This window comes from Lonchura striata, chromosome 28, assembly GCF_050655825.1.
Source record: "Lonchura striata isolate lonStrDom1 chromosome 28, ASM5065582v1, whole genome shotgun sequence".
NCBI lineage: Eukaryota > Metazoa > Chordata > Aves > Passeriformes > Estrildidae > Lonchura > Lonchura striata.
This window is the reverse complement of record NC_140730.1, coordinates 2864902-2885874: the sequence shown is the minus strand read 5'-3', so window position 1 is coordinate 2885874 and position 20973 is coordinate 2864902. Positions and strand designations below refer to the sequence as shown.

Genomic DNA, 20973 nt, shown 5'->3' with positions numbered 1-20973 from the left:
TAAAGACCAGATCATTGATAATTTGCTCCTGGTTTTACAGCACAAACCATCTCCGTGCCTCAAAATTGATCATCCGTAAAAATTAGTTACAAACAGCAAGAAACTTATTATTTCTCCTGTCAGACTTGGAGTGGTATTTCAGAGTCTGCAGAACACAAGTCATCTGATTGATTGACTTCTTATAAAAATTACTTTTTTCATCCATTAAAACCTGGCAAATTACTGAGCTGTAGCTTTGAAATGCAACATTTTTGAGCAGCCATTTCCAGTGTTATTTGTATCTAGGGATCATGGAGCTCAGTGCCCAGGAGAACACCACCAAGCCCCAGGACACTCATTCCCAGTTATTCTGCATTTACCCCACACCATCAGCTGCTCTTCTTGACACTCTGGAGTATGCTCAGCAGGAAAAGGAATTTGCCTGTTTTCTGGGAAATCAGCATTAGAACTTCTTTTCTTTTGCATCAGAGTAGAACTTTCCAGATTTCCCTGCCTGCTCCTACCTTCACCACCAGATTTAAACCACCCCAGCTGCCTCGCTGGAGATGAACCACAGAGATTTGGAATTAATTATTCTGGGCTAGCAGCTTTTTTTAGCTGGGCAGCTCCTTGAACATTTGCAATTGAATAAAAATAGAAACAACACCAATAAATTAAAACATATCCACTTCTGCAGCCAGACATCTTCCCTGAAGCTTGAGAGGTGGGAGTTTGCCACAGCTCAAAGTAACTCTCCCTTCCTCTCACTTCCATTTGCCTTTTCTTTTTCTCTCCCTTTCATTTTTTTTTCTTTTTAATATGAACTTTATACCACTGAAAAATAAAGGAGGACGAGGCTAAAATAAAAGGAAAACCCCTAAATACAGAATGTATTTATAGGGTGAAGGAACAATGGGTGCAAACTGGAAGAGGGGAAATTTAGGTTCAATATCAGCCAGAAAATGTCTGTTGTGAAGGTGGTGAGACACTGGAACATTCCTGGGAGCACTCCTGGTCCAGTGGAAGGTGGCCCTGCCCATGGCAGGGTGCAATTAAAGGATTTTTAGAGTCCTTTTCAACCCAAACTCTTGTGGATTAAACATGGGAGGGTTTGGCCTCAATGCCTCAAAATTCAAGGGGTTTTTTTTTAAGGAATTTTAGTACAGGTCAGATCAGGTTTAGTTTAGTTTAGTTCAGATCAGGCCATGCCAGGAGATTGAGGCTTGGTGGGAAGAGTTGGAAGGGAACTTTCCTGACAAATTCTCTGGCTCTGAAGCTGCTCCAGCAGCTCAGCAGGTTCCTCAAGCAGCCCTGGAAGTCACCAGCAGCCTCAGTTAGTGCCAGTCCTTCCTTATGGGAGTCCAGGGCTTCCCTCTGGCCGCCCTGGCAGGTCTGGGACCCTGGCAGGGGTCAGGAACCCCCCTGGACAGAGCCCCCAGAGACACTGGCTGTGATCTCTGGCCATGGAAAAGAGTTTTCAATCTTACAGGATGAATTACCAGCTCTGAGTGTTTGATATCAGTAATAATTAAGTGTGGCATGGGTGCAAAAGTAAAATTTTAGCATTCTAGATGAGGGGTGCAAAGGGGACAAGATGGAGGAAATTGGGTGTGCCTTGTCCTTTTTCTCCTTCTTCATGCCCTCCATGTCTCACTGTGGTGTTGGCATTTTTCTGTTGGTTCAGGCTGGGGACACACTGTCCAACGTAGGTGACAGATATTGGCACGTTCTTGTAAATCCAGCCCAGGGAGTTTCTGGTATTGAATGTTTGTAACATCCCACTGAGGGCAGAGCCCCACACGCTGCCCTGCAGGACAGAGCTGGGCCGGGCAGCAGAACATGTGAGAGATAAACAGAATAAACAACCTGGAAACCAGCACAGACCAATTATGGCTTTGATTTGGCAGCGGGGCTGACAGACAGAGACTTTTACAATCTTGGCATCATTTAAATATCAGAGATTCTGACACTTCCTCAGCCCAGTCCAGAGCCAGGGCTCACCTTTTGCCAGGCGTTCCAGCCTCTTGCCGTGTTCCGGGGGAATGGCATACCTGGGAGGAGGGAACAGAACAGACAGAAACCAAAATATCAGTCTTGAATGTCAAAACAGTGACAGGAAAAGGTTAGGAACAAGTGGGGCAATAACCCTCAGCACAGCACACAATGGCTGGCAATAAAACCAAAATTCTGTATGTCTGAAAGGCATCAGTAACACACAATCCATGGGAAATAAAAACAGCATTTAATAAAAGTCCTTAGATATGTTACATGAAGTGTGTGTTTTCCTGCCATTTTCTCAAACAGCATCACAAGATTTCACAAGGCAGAAGGAAAATGGAGAAGACAAAGTGATGACACAGCACTGGAAACCCCAGAAATAACTGAGTGCAGGGAACAGCAGGTGTGTTCTCCATGGGGAAAATATCTGCAAAATAAAACTGTGCTAAATATTAATAAGCAAGAAACAGATGGGCTGAAAAGGTGTGAAGGAGGGTCTGTGTGCTTTGGAAAAGAATGAACCTTTTTCTGTGCAAACAGCTTTAATTTTCTTCAAAAAAGTAAATATTCTTCAGCACAGCTCAAGCAGTCATGGCTTAATCCCTGCTGGATTTTATTGTCTGATGTGAAATAATGGAATTCAAGTATTCAATAATTTTCTTGATGAGGTGACCCTGAAAATGCAGGGACTGCTGATGAAAACACCATTAAAGGGTGCAGGGAACAACTTCTACACTTCCTAAAGACAGTTTTCTTAGATTTGGGGTCGGTAAAATGCAAAAGAATTTGACTGGAATTTTTTAGGAGTGCAAATGATTGAATGTAATTCTGGAAAAACAATCAATTGTCCCTCAGGTCTCAGACACTGGGCTGGGTGTGCCCAGCACGTACAAACATCAGGGAAGTTTCAAATGGCTTTTTCTTCCCAAAAGCTGTTAGTTCTCTCAGTGCTTTGAGGTTCACAATATTCTCAGGAGCAAAGCCCAGGTGACAAAGATTTATGTGTTCAGGTTATAAGAAGGGAACTGAATACCAGGACACATTTAAACGTGAATAACATAATGACACACAATAATATTGCCAATGGAAATTTGTAAATCATTGGTTACATTCTGCAGCAAATTAAACATGGCTCTCCCTGCTCTTTGTGACAGAGAATTCTGAGAATTTACATTTGTGGGAATGGCATTTATTGCCAGCTATAACTTGTCTTCAAAGTGAATAATAAAAAATGCATTATTTTTGCTATTTCCAATAAAGATGTCAAACTCATCCTTCTCATTATCCCACGCTGGGATCAGGATATTGCAAGAGGGGACTCAACAACAGGTGCCCAGCACTGCCCCTCCTGGGGCTCAGGATGCACCTGATTTTGGGGGATTTCAGCCAGACAAATTCTGCATTTTCCAGTGTAAAACATAACTGGAAAGGACCAGCAAGGCCCAGCCTGTGTCAGGAAATCAAACACACCTGTGCTGGCCTGGCAGGGGGGATGACAGCACACAAATCCCACGCAGGGGCCTTCAGGGTTTAGGAACTAAGCTGATTTAAACTGATGGCTTGAAAAAAAAAATTAAGGTAAAACACTATGTAGCACCTAATCTTGTAAAATAATAAATGCAGCAATGGACTCCCAACATTCCCTGACCAAAGTTTGACAGTGCCTTAAATTGCATAATTATCAAACAATTCAATTTCATTTGTCTGGGACAAAGCTAGTGGCTTTTATTTTACAAAGACCATTCATCACTTACATAAATGTGATAAAACTAATCCCGATCCAAAGCTCCTTTGTGGGATTAATGTCCCTTAAAACAGGGAAATGAGACATTCCATTCCTTCTGGGAAAAATGCTGAAGGATTGGGAAAGAACTAATTTATGGCTACAAGGCTGCTGATGATTAATGTAATATCCCCAGTCTACAATGCAACCTTCACTTAATTAGTGCCTGTAATTGGGAGTTGTAAAGATAAGATTAATTGAATCTTGAGGATGTTAAAAGTTTAATACATTGGAACACGGTTATTGTGTTATCTGAAACTGCAGCCTGCAAAAAGCCAAGCGAGGCTTTAGAGAACAGCCCATGGAGAGACAAAGAAAAAAGACTTGCTTGGATAGAAACCAGGCAGAGAGGAGGAATTTCCAGCTTATAAAAAAGAACTATATGTAATAATATACAAATGAAAATACCCCAGCGCAGAATGGTAATAGCTGACTCTAATTTTAGAAATTAACTTTTTTTCTTTGGGCCAGTCTTTAGGAAGCAGAGCCTACACATCCCTCTTCATTTATTCTTAGGAATTCAAAATATTAACTGCAGAAGAGAATTACAAGTAGGTCAAATTCTGCTTTAAGTTATGCTCACAAATCTGACTGATTTACATAAAGATAGGCAATAAAGACAGATTTTGGGCTGCTATTTAAAACTAGCAAAAGAAACAGAAGGCTCCTGCACGTATGGCACAGACTGAGCTCCATCTACACACAAAGTGATTGATTACGAGGCAGAACAACAATAGAAAGATGAAAATTTGCTGCAATCCAAGGGGTGCAGTCATTGAGCACCCAGCAAGGGCTGGCTCAGGGTGCCACTGATGACCCCTGCTCCCTGTGAGAACCACCAGCCCTGGTGGCCCTCAGCAGTTTGTCACCACCACCACCACAGCTGGGGCTCAGCTCAGCTACAAAACCTCAATTCCACAGGTAAAATACACCCAGTAATTTCCTTTTCTACAGGCACGACTTCAGCATCCCCCAGTGCTGGGAACACTGGCCTGGATGTGCCCCTCTGGCTCAGCCTGTCCCCAGGACAAGGGACACTGATGGCCACAGAGCCAAACCAGCAGCTGGGTGGAGATAAATCAAAGCTCCGAGGCACTGGGGATGCAAGTCACCCTCAAATTCATATTCCAAGGGTCAGCCTTGCACAGAGTGGCCAAGACAAAGGGCCAGGCTTCACCCAAAACCCTGCCACTCAGCAGTTTGGGGATTGCAGCAGGAAAAATGTGCTGCTGCTCTTGCCAGGGAGCACAAGATTTACACAATGGGGAAAAAAAAACCAGCTCGAGAGAAAAAAAGTTATAGTTCTGTGACTCAAATGTCATCTTACCCCCAAGTCAACAACCTGAAAGTAATATACTGAGCCTTTTAAATTACTTTTTTCTACTTTCCACCAAAACAACAGAAAATCCCTGAAGTGGATCAAGTACCACTTGTACACATCTAGAACTTGCTGTTCTGTGGGAGAGACTCTCAGCTTCCAAACTTATTTCATGAAACATAATTCCAGCATTGCTGATCTCTACTTCCATGCAATTTTCTGAGTTCTTGAGTCAGAATCACAAGTCCAAAAGATTTTTTCCCCAGAGCTATAAATGTGTTAGAAAATAATCTTCCTGGAGTGGTGGCTTGCTTTTGTTAATATGGAATCATGGAATCCCAAAATGGTTTGGGTTGGAAGAGATTTTAAATATCCATTTCCACCCCTGCCATAGGCAGGGACACTTTCCACTGTCCCAGGGTGCTCCAAACCCATCCAGCCTGGCATTGGGCACTGCCAGGGATCAGGGGCAGCCACAGCTGCTCTGGGCACCCTGTGCCAGGGCCTGCCCACCCTCCCAGAGAGGAATTCCTTGCCAACATGAGTTTAACTGGAACGTCCCTTCTCTATCCTTAACACAAAAGAGAGGCCTGTCCTATTTGCCATCATAGGATACCATTAATAGAGTAATTTTCTTGGTGTTCTGTTTATTCCCCTGGAATGGGGCTTGATGGATGTGGATAATTATCAAACTATAAAAACCAGCAAATGTGCTATTTTCTATCGCTCTAAATCATCAAACAAATAAAGTGTGAAACAGCATTTCTGAATACAATTTTCCCCTCTAATGGTTTAGAATTATTATCAGGAACAATGAGAATAAATAAGCAAATGTCTTGTGAATTAAGAATTAAACAAGTGTGTCAGTAAAAAGGAGCATTCAGGGCATCCTGGGATGCTTGGATGCCTTTGGAGGCCACCAAGGAATGATGGAACAGGGAATTCACTTGGGCAGCTTCCAGCACCAGGTGCTCCTCAGGGACCTCCCAGTCCCAGGTTCTCCCCTCCCTGCTGCTTCCTCAAAGGGAGCCAGCTCAGTTTTGGCTTCCAGTGGCCAAAAATTAAAACTTCATCCCCAGCAAAGGCCTGCTCATAGCTGTTTTCTCCTTATTTAAGAGGATTTTTTCTCACCTGAATCCATCCCTACCTTTGGCAGAGGACCAGACCATTCTGTCCCTTCATCCAAAGCTTCCAAGACCTTTTTTCCCACCCCACAGTCACTCCCAGAGTTTTTGCTAGCTACACCTTGTTCCACACCTTATTTACACTCACTTGCACCAACACAGAGCAATTGAGCAGTGATTAGTTCACCAAATCCCACACCCCACTCTCTGGGAGTCTGTGCTCCATGGGTAGGGGGAGGTTCAACCACAAGACTTTGGAAATGTCACTTCAGTGCCATTCCTGGGAGAAGGTAAGAAACTCAATTTCACAGTGTCTGCACAAGGTCTGCCCAAGCAGGCCCCACACAGTTTAACACACCATAATTATGGAATAAGGAACAGAAACAGAACGGGAGCAGCACATTTAAAATGTCCAGGCCAACGTGTCAAGCTGGGGTGAGTTATCTGTCTTCAAAGCAGATTTAATTGTGCCAAGAACAGTGACCCTTTAAGATTCAAATGCCAACCTGCTCTCAGCCACGACAGGCAGAATGAAAAGCTGCTATTTCAGCCTCTGTAAGGCAAAGGGTGCCCATAAACCCAGAATCTGAACCCTGACTTTCAACATCTTTAGCCCCCACGACAGCAGCAAAGCCTCCAAAGAAAGCCCCTTAGTCCATCAGGAATATTTATCACCCAACAGAAGCATTAAGAAGCAGCATTAGCACAGGGTGGTCCCTCCCTGCAAAGTTCAGATCCTGCTCCTGAGGCCTCGTTTCTCTACAAGGTAAATCATTAAACAACATCTCCTCACTGCGTCAGAGCAAAGCTCAGGGTAGAAGTGGAGGTTTCCACACTAGAATTTCCCAGAATATCCTGAGCTGGAAGGGACCCACAGGGATCAGAGACCAACTCCGGCTGTGCAACACTATTTTTAAGCTGTCTTGCCTGTATGAGAAAAGAAAAAAAGGTATTTCAAGAAGAATTGATTGTTCCTTTGTTGGTAGCACTGTCACCTCCCTTCCATGGTCACCTCTTTTCCTCCTCCATAATTAACCTCCCTTCATCCCTCTCTCCCAACAATTTGTTAAAATACTGAAATCAACTCGCTTTCTTCTTCTCCACATCAAATCTGAGGTTGGCCCACACTGAATGGGCTGGACATCTCCCATTTCCCTTCTCAAGAGCCTGGTTAGGAAAGAAGAATCCCTGGCCTCCTTCTCCTCCCTCTTTCTGCTGTGGCTCCTTCCCATCAGCAATGCAAACCCTGCCTGGAGATAAGATCACACAGGGACCAGAGAGCTCCTTGCTCCTAGGAAAGAGCCTTTATCAAGTGCCTGCACTTTTATCTTGAATGGATCACTTCACAGGACAATGGATGATGGAATTCAGTATCTTTAACCAGCAGTGTCAATGATTTCAAATAATGACATTTTTATTGAAATACACCCAGAGTGAGAGATAAACACAGAGGCTGGGGAGTATCAATTCCAAAAGCCATAATTAGGAATAAATAGGTAATGACAGGACCAAATCTCAATCCCAAAACACACCAAACCCACCTGGCTCCCACAGCTGCTCAGTGCAACCCTTGGGGAAGCAGCACAGGGAGAAAATCAGGGCAAACCTGCCCAGGAAGGGCCTTGGCACTACCAAACACACCCAGCTCAGGGCCCATTTCACTCCAGATAATCCCTTCTCCACACACAGAACTTTCTCATCACCCACAATATGCAAAAACAGAACAGCAGGATGAAAAACTTCCTCCTTCCCCAAAGAAACTACAGTTGTGATTGCAAACTCTCCATTTGTTTTCCAGTAAGGATGGGCAGAATATCTCAGGTTATTCTGAAGCTGGGTTCAAATCCCTGGAGTTTGAGTATTGGAAGATTAGAGTCAAGCCTAACTTGTGCCAATCATGTACTTCTGAAAGACTCTTCAACCCTCAGAGTTGCCTTGAGCTAGAAATAGGATTAAAGAGCCATTAGTTTCAAGAAGTGACATTAGACAGGAGCTTTTTAAAATTCTGATTTTAAAGCAATATGAATTTTCAAGAGGTACAACTGAGCTCCAAGATTAGCACAATGGGCTACTTTCACTGTGACTCACTAACCCCCAACTCAACGAACACAAAGAGGAGATTTTTCCAGAACTCCAAATGCAATTTTCAAATACATTTTTTTAAAAGCAGAGAATTTAATGTGAACAACCATCTGCTCTTGGAAGGACTCGCAGTGCCCCAGTCCAGTCAGCTCCACAGCACAAGTGCCAAACACAAAGCACAAAATTGCAGAGCACATTGGAGTCTCTCCCTCCACGTGTAAAAATAACCCATAGCCTGCCTCTGCCTGCAGTGAATGAGCAGCATGAAGGAGCCATTTTACTAAGAAAAGGTGTTTGGGGAAAAACATTATGAAGTCATTTACTCATTCAGTTTAGCCAAGAAGATAATTAGTACACAATTCAACAGAGATGAATGACTACAATATTCATCCCCTTGCCATTCCCCGTTATTTGTTTGGAAGAACCTGTTCACATCAGATTTATTTCCCTAAACTGGCAATCAGATTATTAATTACTGGTTGCTTTTGTAGTGGATACCATACAAATAGAAAGAAAAGCAAAGATTATGCTTCAAAGAGCCTGTATTCTAAAATAAAAGCTCATTGCAGCTCCAGAAACAAGGAGAAAAAAGGTAACCAGGGGAGATCAGAGCTATCTGTGCCTTGTACCAAGTGACCTGTGAGAGCTGCCTCCCTCCCCGGGCACAGCAACATGTATTCCTGAAAAAAACACGGATAATTGCCTCCAGTAGAACAAAAGAAATTTGCTCATGAGTAATGAAAGATATTCTTAGATTAGGAAACCCCTTGTGCTAGAGGTGCAATGCCTCTACACACACTCTCTTTTCTTTTCTGAGAAGAAATCCAGCATTCCAAAGGTTTAATGCTCCTCATCCATCAAACTGCACCGTTCCCAACTACAACTGCTTTGAAGTGAGAGCTGTGTTCTTGTCAGCATCAAAGCCACAAGTGCTGTAGCTGAGATTTGATAAAGATCACTGACACAGTTTGTAAAGTTTCCTTTATTTCTCCTGTTTGATCCCCTCTGTGTGGCTGATTGGGCAGTTGGAAATGAAGTGGATGCAAACCCAGCACATTTACTCCTTGGAACATTAAGGGGTTAATGAGTGTACAGCTCTCAGACAGCACCGAGTGCTATTTAAGTGCTGTCATTACTCCGGGCTCCTCTTATTTTAAACCTCACTTGTGCTGCACTTGGCATCACCCCTCGACAATTTTCCCTGCTGAGTGAAGGAAAAAAAAAAAAAATCCCCGCTGATTTCTGCCAACGTGTTAACAAAATGTGAATAAAGACAAAGCTCTGCAGCACCACTCCTGGTTCCTCCCAGCCTTCCCGAGCCCTGCTCCCAGCTCTGTGCCAGGCTGGAATTTGCAAGCTCATTGTCCCACGGGGAGTCAGATCAGGCTGAAGGAGTGAGATGGAGCATGGAAGCACATCTCCCTCCCCTCCAGTCTCAGTGCTCTGCTCAAAAGCCTCTGCTATTAAACCAACCTGTGATCCTGTCAGACTTCCACAGATCTTCATTTCAAACCAGGCCTGAGCTCTGAGCAGACACTTTCAGAAGGCAGGAATGGCTTGGAGCAAGAGCCTTCCTGGATCAAAGACCTTCTCTCAGTCCAGCTGGGGCTCCTGGGCTGCAGCCACAGCAGGGACCACCACAGGGAGCTGCTGTGGAAATCAGATGTGACCCCAGAGCAGCACCTCCTCCTGCTAAAACCATTCTGGAAAATGCCAAGAGGAACCACAGGTGGGAAGGGTCTCCTCTTTGCTGGGTCAGGTACAACAGTTCACAGATGAGCCTCGACCTCTAAGATTTCTAATTTCAACCAACGGAACAGGCTTAGTAAAGATGGACATGAAATGCATGGATTGAAAACTGAAATGGCAGCAAAGCACAAAATAATTCCATGCCTTTTGCAGTGGGTTTGGGTGAGAATAAAAACCAAAGTGGGCTCTGGAGGGGAGGCACAAACAGCAGGGAGCTGAGGGAAAGGGGTGCTGAGGCTGAGATCAATCCATCTGTGTCTCCTCAGACAAGTCCCACAGCTGATTCCATCAATCCCAGAGTCTGGCTTGACCTTCATGGCATTTTCTCTCAGATGAGGGTGAATGAAGAAAGGCAATACTTGAGTCCTAACTCCCCAAATCCTGTGCCTCCTCTGCAGCAGAAAAATGACCTTTTACTAATCTGTCTACAACAGCCTAATGAAAGACCACAAAAACCTGAGTCTATTAAAAAGAGAAATCTCCACTATTCCAGTTGCAGCACCTGATTGGGAAGATAATCCAAGCCAGAGCTGATTCAGGTCCTGGACAACGCGGTGACCCCATGGATCCTGAAAGCAAACCAGCAGTGAGCACTGTCCCCTTCCTGAGGGACCCCCCTCATCCTTCTCCCACAGCACCACCTCCAGGAAGAAGGGCTGGGGAGCTGGGCTGGGAGTGGTTTGTGTTGATTAACTAATGACTGCAGCCTTGCAGGGCTGGATTAATGACTCCCTGCTCTCAGTTATCAGGGAATTACAGGGGGATACAGCTCTGCATCCCAACACATCCCTCCTTCCACGCATCTCCCAGCAAACCCACATGCACACGGATTCTCAGTGCAGAAAGCCCCTTCCAAAGCAGATTTCACCTTCATTTTAGAAAAGTCAGGAGAGTGAAAAGCTGTTCTGCCTGGCCATACTTTATCTCACTTTCCTTTTATCCCTTTTAATGAATATCCCTGTTCCTTTCTCTCTCTCTTTTATCAACAGAAAAGGGTCTTGCTCTGCCAAATCTGCCTGAGAGCAAATGGTGTTGCAGTTAATCTATAAATCAACCGTCACCATAAATTCTGCTCTTTCTCCATCCAAAACAGCAGAGCTGTAAAACAGATTACATGGGACAGCAGAGGCAGGAAGGAAATCTGGGGCTGTGAGGAGCTGCCATCATGGCTAAATGGCCTTCCCTGCTTCTCCTTTCTCCCCACTCCACCCAAAAAGCCTCCAAACCTCTGCTGCCAGCCCTGGAACACTTTTAGGAGCAAGGACACCTCACACAATTCCCATGGAAGATGATGCAGACCTTGGGGATTGTGGAAGGAAAGGCTGCAGAATCTTCTCCTGAATTCCCTAACACCAAGAAACAGGAAAAGCGAAACTCAGAAAAATACATATTCTCAGTGTGGAGCATCAGCTCCCTCAAGGGCAAATCTCAGGCTACTGAGACCCCAAAAACCAACTCTTGCAGTGACATCTGATCCCTGCAGTGATTCCAGCAGCCTGGGCAGTGCCCCCTGAGGGGAGGGAATGGTGGGAGGCAATAAATGATGAAGGGACAATGGCCTTCCCCCTGCAGCCACGAAGTTCTGTAGCAAACATTAAAGCAGCTGCTTGCAATGGGATTACACCGAGCCCAGAGAACATCTGGGAGAGTGTTAAAGCAGGGGGCAGAGCAGAACATCACCGAGATGGTGACAGGGGTGAGGGGCAGCATCCTGCACAGCAAATGAGCAGCGAGGCTGGGAGAGTTAAGCTCCATGACTGTATTAGGTCATTTTCCTCCTTCAAGGCAGTTTTCCAGGGATTAACATTTCCTGTCCTGAGGGGAGGACAGGACAAGAGTTCACCAAAGAAAGCTGCAGTTCTTGCAGACCAGAATGAGAAATAAAAGCAGGGAAATCCTCAGCACTTCAGGTCTGCTGCTGCTTCAGGAGGGGCTCTCAGCCAAGGCTAGAGAGGGCTCCTTTGAGAATCCCTCCCAAGGGAACACCCCCACCTGCCTGGAGTCTCCCCTCACAAACCTGTTAGGAAAGGTGAGCTTTCCCTGCAGACAGCAGCACTACCAGATACTACAAATGCATTAAACTGTAGATTTTACAAGAAGCCATGGAACCCCTGACTAGTTTGGCTTGGAAAGGACCTTCAGTCCCACCCAGTGCCACCCTTGCCATGGCAGGGACACTTTCCACTGTCCCAGGCTGCTCCAAGCCCTGTCCAGCCTGGCCCTGGACACTTCCAGAGATCCAGGGGCAGCCACAAGGAGGATTTGCCCTCCTTGCCTGCTCCTTGACTGGACTTGTCCCACACATTAAGTCCTGCTGGGCACCTGGAGGGAAGAAAGCAGAAATTCTAAAATACTTCAGCCAACAAAGGTTTGGGGTAACTCCATGGACTCTCAGGTTTGCAGTCCTCAGACTTTCACCAGACAGAATTCCAGAAGTGTTTCTGGAATGTAACTGTATCTGTGACCAGTGCTTCCAACTAATCATATTATTTTAAAGTTCCTTTGGTAATTTGTCCTTAATTCCACACAAACTGCTGTTCTGGCATAAAGTGTACTTTGTGATATCAAAGTCAAACAGATTAGGCATGATCCACTTCCAGCGAGGGAGTGTTTTGGAGAGGAGATGATATAACTTAAAAGCTAAAGCTGGCTCCCTGTTTTAATTAAAGGGGATTAAACATCCATCATGATAAGGGAAAAGGGACATTTTATAAAAATCAATTACCTTCCTCAGTGTCAGCCTGGTTTAACACCTGCGGTTTCTGAGAGAAGCAAGAGTGTAACATCCCACCAGCACTCAGGGAAGGTAAATTAAATACCGTTACAGCAAGATCACAAAATATCCAAGAAAAATAACTGTATCACCCAATCAGGCGGTATTGACAAAACAAGATGTTACACTCCTAAAGTGTATCAAGCAAATTTACAATACTCAGCTTCAAAGTTTCCCTGCAGCACTTCCCCACGCCAGGAAGCCTCCAGGTAGGGATTGCACATCTTTATGGAGACAAAAGGAAGAGCTGGTGGAGCACCTCAGCGTCTAAAAATATTCTTTTGGAATTGCAAAGGCTGAGCCACATCCATTCCTCAATAAAATGCCATAATAACCATGAAGAATGAGGCCTGGCACTCAGCTTTGTTGCTTCTGTCATTGTAAAATCAGTTTCTGCTCGCACCGTTTGACAATATGTTCAATTTTAGATCTCACACAGGAGTGTATGAGGTAATTATACACAATATGTATAATTGATACAGCAAAAATTCCCACCATGAGAGTTTTAATATGGGGCTGAAGAATTAAATACATTTCAGTTTTTTCAAAAGTTTGAGACCATGAAAAGGTGGCAATTAAATTCCTAATGTGAGAGGGACATTTTACTGTAATTTTAGAAAAAAGCAAGTGAAAGGCTGGATCTGGCAGCTCCCTGCCTGAGGGGCTTCACATGAGGTTACACAACTGCTCCCAACTCCGGGGGTGCAGCACGGGAAGTGCCCACACCTCCCATGCCTCCTGCTCAAGCTGTCAGACTGATTTTCCAGCTGCAACAGCAGCAGGGTGAGGAGCAGAGCCTGTGCCTGGGAACAGCACATCCAGAGGGAAAACCCCCTGGAATGGGGTGAGGCCAGCCCAGAGCAGGGTGGGATGAACACAAACAGCCCTGCTACAACTCAATGAACAAATGCACTGCAATCTACAGGCACAGATAAATCATTTAATGAGGCTGCAAACGGGAGAATGGCTGTTCTCCATTACCCCCGTGCTCTCCCTCATCACTGGGTGACCTTTCACTGCTCAGCTGCTTCTCTTGGTGCTCAAGGAGCTCTCGAGCTGCATCCATGCCAGTGCCCCAGCCGAGTGCTGCAGCCTGTCCTGCTCTGCCACGGCTAGAGGCAGCCAGGGAGGGCTGGCAGCAGCACCTCTGCAGTGCCAGGGACACTCATTCAGCACGGATTTGTCACACCAGGCAGATGCTCTTTAGCCAAAGAAGCCACTTTCACCTGGTGAAGCCACATTGATTTTACCTGCAATCACAACAGGCCCCCAAACAATTCTCTGGTAGCGGGGAAAACCCAACAGTGCAAAGTCAGAAATGAGAGACACAAAATACTCAGTAATGATCCCCCCTGGCCCAGGAAAACAATTCCTTTGCCACCCAGAAATTGTTCTTTGTGGTCCAAACATTCCACCCAGAGCTTCCTGAGAAGGAATTTCAGCTCTCCCACAGCTCTGCTGTGAGGAGGGACTGCAGGAGCTGGGCCTGGACAGTCTGGGGAAGGGAAGGCTGAGAGAGGATCTCATCAATCCATACAAACACCTCACCAATCCATACAAACATCCTCAGAGTGTCAGAGGACGGTGTCCCACCCCAATATGAGGAAGAATTTCTTTCCCTGGATGGTGGCAGAGCTCTGGGACAGTTGCCCATAGGGTCTCCCTCTCTGGAGACATCCCAAACCCACCTGGACATATTCCTGTGTCACCTGCTCCAGGTGACCCCACCTTGGCAGGGGTTGGACTGGGGAGTCCCCAGAGATCCCTTCCAACCCAAACAATTCTGGGATTCTGTGAAATAAACACAGATTTTTCCTAAAACCCACTCAAAGGAGGTTTGTGAGGGAAGCATCTCCATTCTCCTCTTCCCTTTAGAAGGCAGCAGGGCTGGTGACTCCTCACCCTTCCCACAGCCTGGAGAGAAGCATCCCCAGATAATTTATGGGAGGCTTGAAGAAAGAGTTACGGTTTTTAACGAGCAATTTTGAAGCAGATACTACCAATATACAGAGTCCTTGGTTCCACTGAATAAATATCTCTGACAGCCAAACAATAACTCTGCCTCTTATTTTAGAGCTCAACCCCAAACTGGTAGACTTTGTAACTCTCCACACTCCTGCTATTCCCTGAGGTGCTCCCAAGATGATCACTGTCAGAGTCACGGAGTCTATAAAAAGGATGAAGGAAGCTGGGAAATTTCCACAGAGGTGGTGCCAGCAAAACAGAACGAACATTTCAGCCATCCCTGAGCAAAGCCAGGCTGCAGCACTGGAATTCCAGCAGTGCAGTCCAAGAGCTCCCCCAGCTGAGCTCTGGGGTGGCTGCAGTCACTCCCAGAACAGCTCGGGTACCTGGAAAGTTCCAGATCTGCTCCGAGGGAATTCAGATTTACTCCTTGCAGCCAATGCTTGTTCAGAGAAGAGATGGAGAACTCCTTAAGAGGAGCTGTTATGGTGCAGAACAAAGAAGGAGGGGCTTGGGAAGTGGCAAACTCCTGCCTGATGCTCAAGGGAAGAGCAGGGAGGCCCTGCCAAAGCAGCAGTGGCATCCTGTCACAACCCGTCCCATTCTGTGTCACACACTGTCACCTACCTATGAAAACTCCACTGAAAGGGAAAAGCTTCTGCTCCAAACATGGCCTGTCTTCAAAACCCTCACTTCCCCCAGCTGGGGCAGCTTTAGAGGAGTGACTCTCACAAACACAGGACAGCTGGAGAAAGGATGTAACAACCCAACCCAAAGCTCAGGCCAGCTGCTGCCACCCCTCCTGGAGCAGCCCAGTCCTGCTGTGTCTGTGCTGGTGTCCCTGAGCTCCTGCTGGGACTGTGCTGGTGTCCCTGAGCTCCTCCTGGGTCTGTGCTGGTGTTCCTGAACTCCTGCTGTGTCTGTGCTGGTGTTCCTGAGCTCCTCCTGGGTCTGTGCTGGTGTCCCTGAGCTCCTGCTGGGACTGTGCTGGTGTCCCTGAGCTCCTCCTGGGTCTGTGCTGGTGCCCCTGAGCTCCTGCTGGGATTGTGCTGGTGTTCCTGAACTCCTGCTGGGACTGTGCTGGTGTTCCTGAGCTCCTGCTGGGTCTGTGCTGGTGTTCCTGAGCTCCTCCTGGGTCTGTGCTGGTGTCCCTGAGCTCCTGCTGGGACTGTGCTGGTGTCCCTGAGCTCCTGCTGGGACTGTGCTGGTGTTCCTGAGCTCCTGCTGGGTCTGTGCTGGTGTTCCTGAGCTCCTCCTGGGTCTGTGCTGATGTTCCTGAGCTCCTCCTGGGTCTGTGCTGGTGTCCCTGAGCTCCTGCTGGGACTGTGCTGGTGTCCCTGAGCTCCTGCTGGGACTGTGCTGGTGTTCCTGAGCTCCTGCTGGGTCTGTGCTGGTGTTCCTGAGCTCCTCCTGGGTCTGTGCTGGTGTCCCTGAGCTCCTGCTGGGTCTGTGCTGGTGTCCCTGAGCTCCTGCTGGGACTGTGCTGGTGTCCCTGAGCTCCTGCTGGGACTGTGCTGGTGTCCCTGAGCTCCTGCTGGGACTGTGCTGATGTTCCTGAGCTCCTCCTGGGTCTGTGCTGGTGTCCCTGAGCTTCTCCTGGGACTGTGCTGGTGTCCCTGAACTCCATGGGCAACAGGGACAAGGAGCTTCCCGTGAGCTGTGGCACCATCTGCTGGAGATGGGACCAGGAAAATGGGTTGGAATTAAGGGATTCTGGAGGAAGAACTGACAGGATCCAAACTGAGCTGGAAACCCACAGGATCATCTGTCCAACCCCTGGCCCCGCAAAGAACATCCCAAAAATCCCACCCTGTCCCAAAGCAGTGTTCAAATGGTCCTGGAGCTCTGGCACCCTTGGGGCTGTGACCATTCCCTGGGCAGTGTCCCAGTACCCTGGGGGGGAAGAACCTTTCCCTGGAATCAGTCACATCCCAGTTATAATCCAGAAACACATTTCTAGAGCTCCACCTTGTTTAACAGAGGTATCACAAGAGATTCTGCAAAATGCTCATGCATCTGCCTCAGACAGTGAGCCCAAGGTCCAGGAATGCTGGGAAACAGATTTCATGATGTGTTGGAAGGATTTTAAAAATTCCTTCTCACGTTCCACAGAGTCAGCCCCTCCCTGCAACCCTTTCCAGACCTGGAAAAGAGCACTGGAGCCATTCATTTACAGCCTCCTGGCTCTTGGGGGCTTTTATGTGCCACAGGCACCAACACCCAGAGCCACCAGGGAGCCATAGCCCTGAGAGGTGGGAGGATCTCGTCTGCCACTGCCAGGGCATGGTGACAGCAGAGCCTCCCTGTGACATTTCTGCTCTAATTTGCACGTAAATGTCAATATTTATTAGTCACATCAAGATCTTCAGCAAAGCTCCCCTGGGTTGCTGAGTCTCTGCATTTATACTTTTAAATTGCTTTAAAAAGAAGCGTATTGGCTCTTGGTAACTTATCCCAGTCTTCCTGCATTCTTTATTTCATCTTTAACTATCTACTGCTGTTGTGGGAAGTTATTTCCAACCAGTCTATGCATCAACAGTGTTGAAAAATGCTTTAACATCACGCCAAGAAATGACCATGGAAAAGTAACCTTTTTGCTTAACTTGTCCCTGGAGTTGTGAACATATTTATGTATTTAAATAATGGAAATCTGAAAGTAACAGATGTTTCCTGCCTAGAGCACAGTGCAAGAACAGCAGTGTTTCAGTATTACACTGCCTCTGAAGCATCCACACATTCCCATCCCCATGTGCTCTCCTGTGCATTAGTTTGCAAAAATCCCCAAGTGCTGAAATCTGGTTTTAATCGTGATGTCAACAAGTCTCCCTAATCCTTCTGAAAGTCAGGAATTAGGCCTCTGAGCAAGCCAGCATGAAAGCAAGTGAAATTGCTTTTAAATGTAAAGTAGGAGGGAAGAGGAGAGAAAAAATGGGAATTGAGAGATTAGGTAAACTTGATGGAATTTGGTAGAGCTGGGGAAAGGATATTTTAGTGGTGTCCAAGAGCCCTCACTTACCACGATTTGGGCTCCCCAAAATGCAAGTAGTTGATGCTGTAGAGATCCATGTCCTCTGTATGCCAAGCAAAAGTTGTCTTCCACATCCCAAAGTAGAGGTAGGGAGTGTTCACACCCTCGATGATGATGCCACACTCGTGTTCCACCATGTCCAGGAGGGTGTTCAGATTGCCAATGTTCCACTCATCCACGTCCTGGAACCCAACAGAAATGGTTTGTACTGGGAATGTCAGGAGCCAGCACAGCCCACAGCTCCCTCCCAGTGCCTCAGTGTGCAGGAACTGGTGTCACCTGCATTAACAGAACACCCCCAGCTTCCAGGAAGGTTTATTTAATGTTTCTCTCTGACCACAGGCAGGAGGGAGCTCCAGCACTCTGAAGAGGCTCTTGCACTGTGCAATACCCCAGCAGTAATTAACTATTCTGGTAATGAACACAGCATAAATTCAGGGTAAAGCACACTCCTCTCAGATGTTCTTCTCCTGAGCAGAAACACCTCAATGTGCCCAAAGGGGCAGAATCTCCTACCTCAGCTCACAGCTTCAGGTAAAAACAGGAAACCATCTGGAGAACAGCTGTGCCTGGTTGTGTCCCACCCTGATCACAGCAGGGAAAGGATGTGACACTCCCACCCAAGCACCAAATCCTCTGCACTGCAATGTCCATGGCTCTGAGCAGTCAGATATCTCTGCTTATTCTAATTAATCCCACATTAAACCATGCTGATAATAAAAAGACACTTGTACATTCACACATAATAAGACAGCACTCCAAAAAAGGCCACTTCCCACTCAAAAGAAAACTACAGAGGAAGAGATTTAAATTATCTGCCTAAAAAGAGTAAGAAGAGAGAAACCTTTATCATGTACAGAATTACTTGAAGCGGAGAATGAAATTTTACCATGGAAAAGCTTAAACAATTTGAATTGTAAAATAATTCAGTGTGCAGGTGCATTGTATCCTAATGGAGCTGCCCACAAGGAAAAAATCCGAAGGCAAATAATTTAAAATCCAAAAGTAAATAATTTAAAATTCAAATGCAAATTATTATGTTAAGAATCAAAAAATATTTTTTATGAACCACCATTTCCTTGAAATGCTGCTTTTTCTGGCTTTCTAAGGAGCTTCAGCAGAAACCTCCATTTTATTCCCTTAAGAAAGAAACAAAATCCAAGGTATAGACAATTTTTTTTGCCACAGTCTGCAAAAGAATTTGTTGAAATCACACTTTTCCTCATTTTTCTACTAAAAGTCAGCTTTTCACAGCTTCCACTGACTAATATCCTGAATCTCAGGGGAAGTTTAGTCCCACTTCTGTAATGAGGGGAAAAAACCAAAGGCACTGGGGTTTTTTTAGGGTGGCTACATCAATGAAATTCTGAATTACTGCTCCTTAAAGAGAAAAGTGCAAAAAGGAAGTCAGTGTCAGTGTGTGAAATAAATAAAGGAGAAGCACTGCACTTACTGCATCATACAGGGAGCCACTGATATCAGCCCCATAAATGGGAGACACAAAGGTGAGATTCTTCCAGTACTTGCGCTCCAGGTCCTCAAAATCCTGGTGGCGAGGGGTGCAGTACCTGCCAGGGAACACAGGGACGTGAGGAGTCCTGAGAGCAGCCAGCACAGCAGGTGCTGAGGGCGTATTTCACCTTTTATTCACAGAATTTCTGCCTTTTCCACCTCTGCACAAACCCTCTCGGGGCAGGCTGACTGACAGGATGTGCAGCAGCACATCCCCACCCCATGGAAACGTGAGGTGAGGTTACCCCACAGCTCTCAGGTGGCAGGAAAACTCCAAAGCTGATTATCCTGGAATGGCTTGGCTTGGAAGGGACCTTAAATTTAAATCCCACCCAGTCCCATGGGCAGGGACACCTTCCAGTATCCCAGGCTGCTCCAACCTGGCCCTGGGCACTTCCAGGGATCCAGGGCAGCCACAGCTGCTCTGGGCACCCTGTGCCAGGGCTTCCCCACCCTGCCAGGGAGGAATTCCTTCCCAATATCCCACCTAAACCCACCCTCCTTCAGCTTAAAGCTGTGACTGCATAAACTCAGTGCTGATTAAAACCCAGGGTCCTCCAGAACTCTGGAGAACTCCAGACTCTGGAAGCAGGATGAGACAGCAGTTGGCACATCCCAGCTGACTGAAGTGTCCTGCAGAGTCCCCAGGCACTCTGGAAGACACTCGTGTCACCAGTCTCAGCCTAAGCCCCTCAAGGTATTTGGATTTCCATGGAACACCTTTTCAAGAACAGCCAAGAGATCTTTTTTTTTGGTCCCAAGCCATTCTTTTCAGGAATATTCTCAGCCAAACACTGACCTTGAACAATCCTTCCACACCAACTCCCAGAAAAAGATCTGAGATACACCAAAACCCACCACGTTACAAACTTGTTTGATACTCAAGGAAAAGCACTTTCCCCCAAAATACTTCACATTTAACACGGCTGCAATATTTTGTCAGCTAGTTTCTGGAATGAAAAGCTCCCCAGGACTGCCCCTTGCCCAGTTTGAAGCCCCTCCAGGCACGCACTTCTCGCTGTTGGCCAGGCGCCGGTACTCGCCCACGGTCATGGGCTTCTTCTGGATGTTGTACTGGGTGAAGAGCCCTGACTGGCCCGTGACCACCTGCTGGATGGGCGCTGGGATCACCATGTCATCGATGTCATCGTACGTCCGCCGCGGCTTCCACTCCTTGGGGGGGATCACCTGCAACAGAGGGACAACAAAAATATGGAATTGTGACAGACAATTGGAGATGTGGGTTTTGGTGGGCACAAAGGGCTCGACTTCCCTTACAGAGCTCTGAGCTGCAGCTGCAACAGACACAGAACTGACCTGGAATGCTCAGATTAATCCTACAAGTCAAGTAATTTCTTTACAATATCTGGAAGTCACCAACAAGCTCTATTAAAATAATCTCCCTAGCAGAGTCCTGGAAGGTAATTGCTTGTACACTTGAGTGGACAAGGAAACATTCCACGGAGAGCTCTTCATCAATAGCCAGCTCTTTAGAGCAGCAATAAACCCAGTAATTGACCTGTGTTTTAGAAGAAATAAGAATTATTTCATGCCTAACAGCTTTATTTCTCCGCTGTGCTTTATTAAGGCCAGCTAAACACCACTCCTAACAAGTCCTTGTCAGAACAAATGATCTCATCAGCCTGTGCTGACATGGCCACA

General features: G+C 46.5%; 1 protein-coding gene across 3 annotated transcripts in view; it reads right to left on the bottom strand.

The window, feature by feature from the left end:
• Positions 1-20973, bottom strand: part of KDM4B (lysine demethylase 4B) — a 77786-nt gene that overhangs the window by 44620 nt on the left and 12193 nt on the right. For all 3 annotated transcript variants that reach the window (XM_031507182.3, XM_077788804.2, XM_077788805.2), the window contains exons 3-6: positions 20324-20499; positions 19253-19367; positions 17788-17981; positions 1981-2030 (exon numbers count right to left, since the gene is read on the bottom strand). In XM_031507182.3, coding sequence (XP_031363042.1) covers positions 1981-2030; positions 17788-17981; positions 19253-19367; positions 20324-20499 — 535 coding nt within the window. The remainder of the gene's footprint in view (positions 1-1980; positions 2031-17787; positions 17982-19252; positions 19368-20323; positions 20500-20973) is intronic.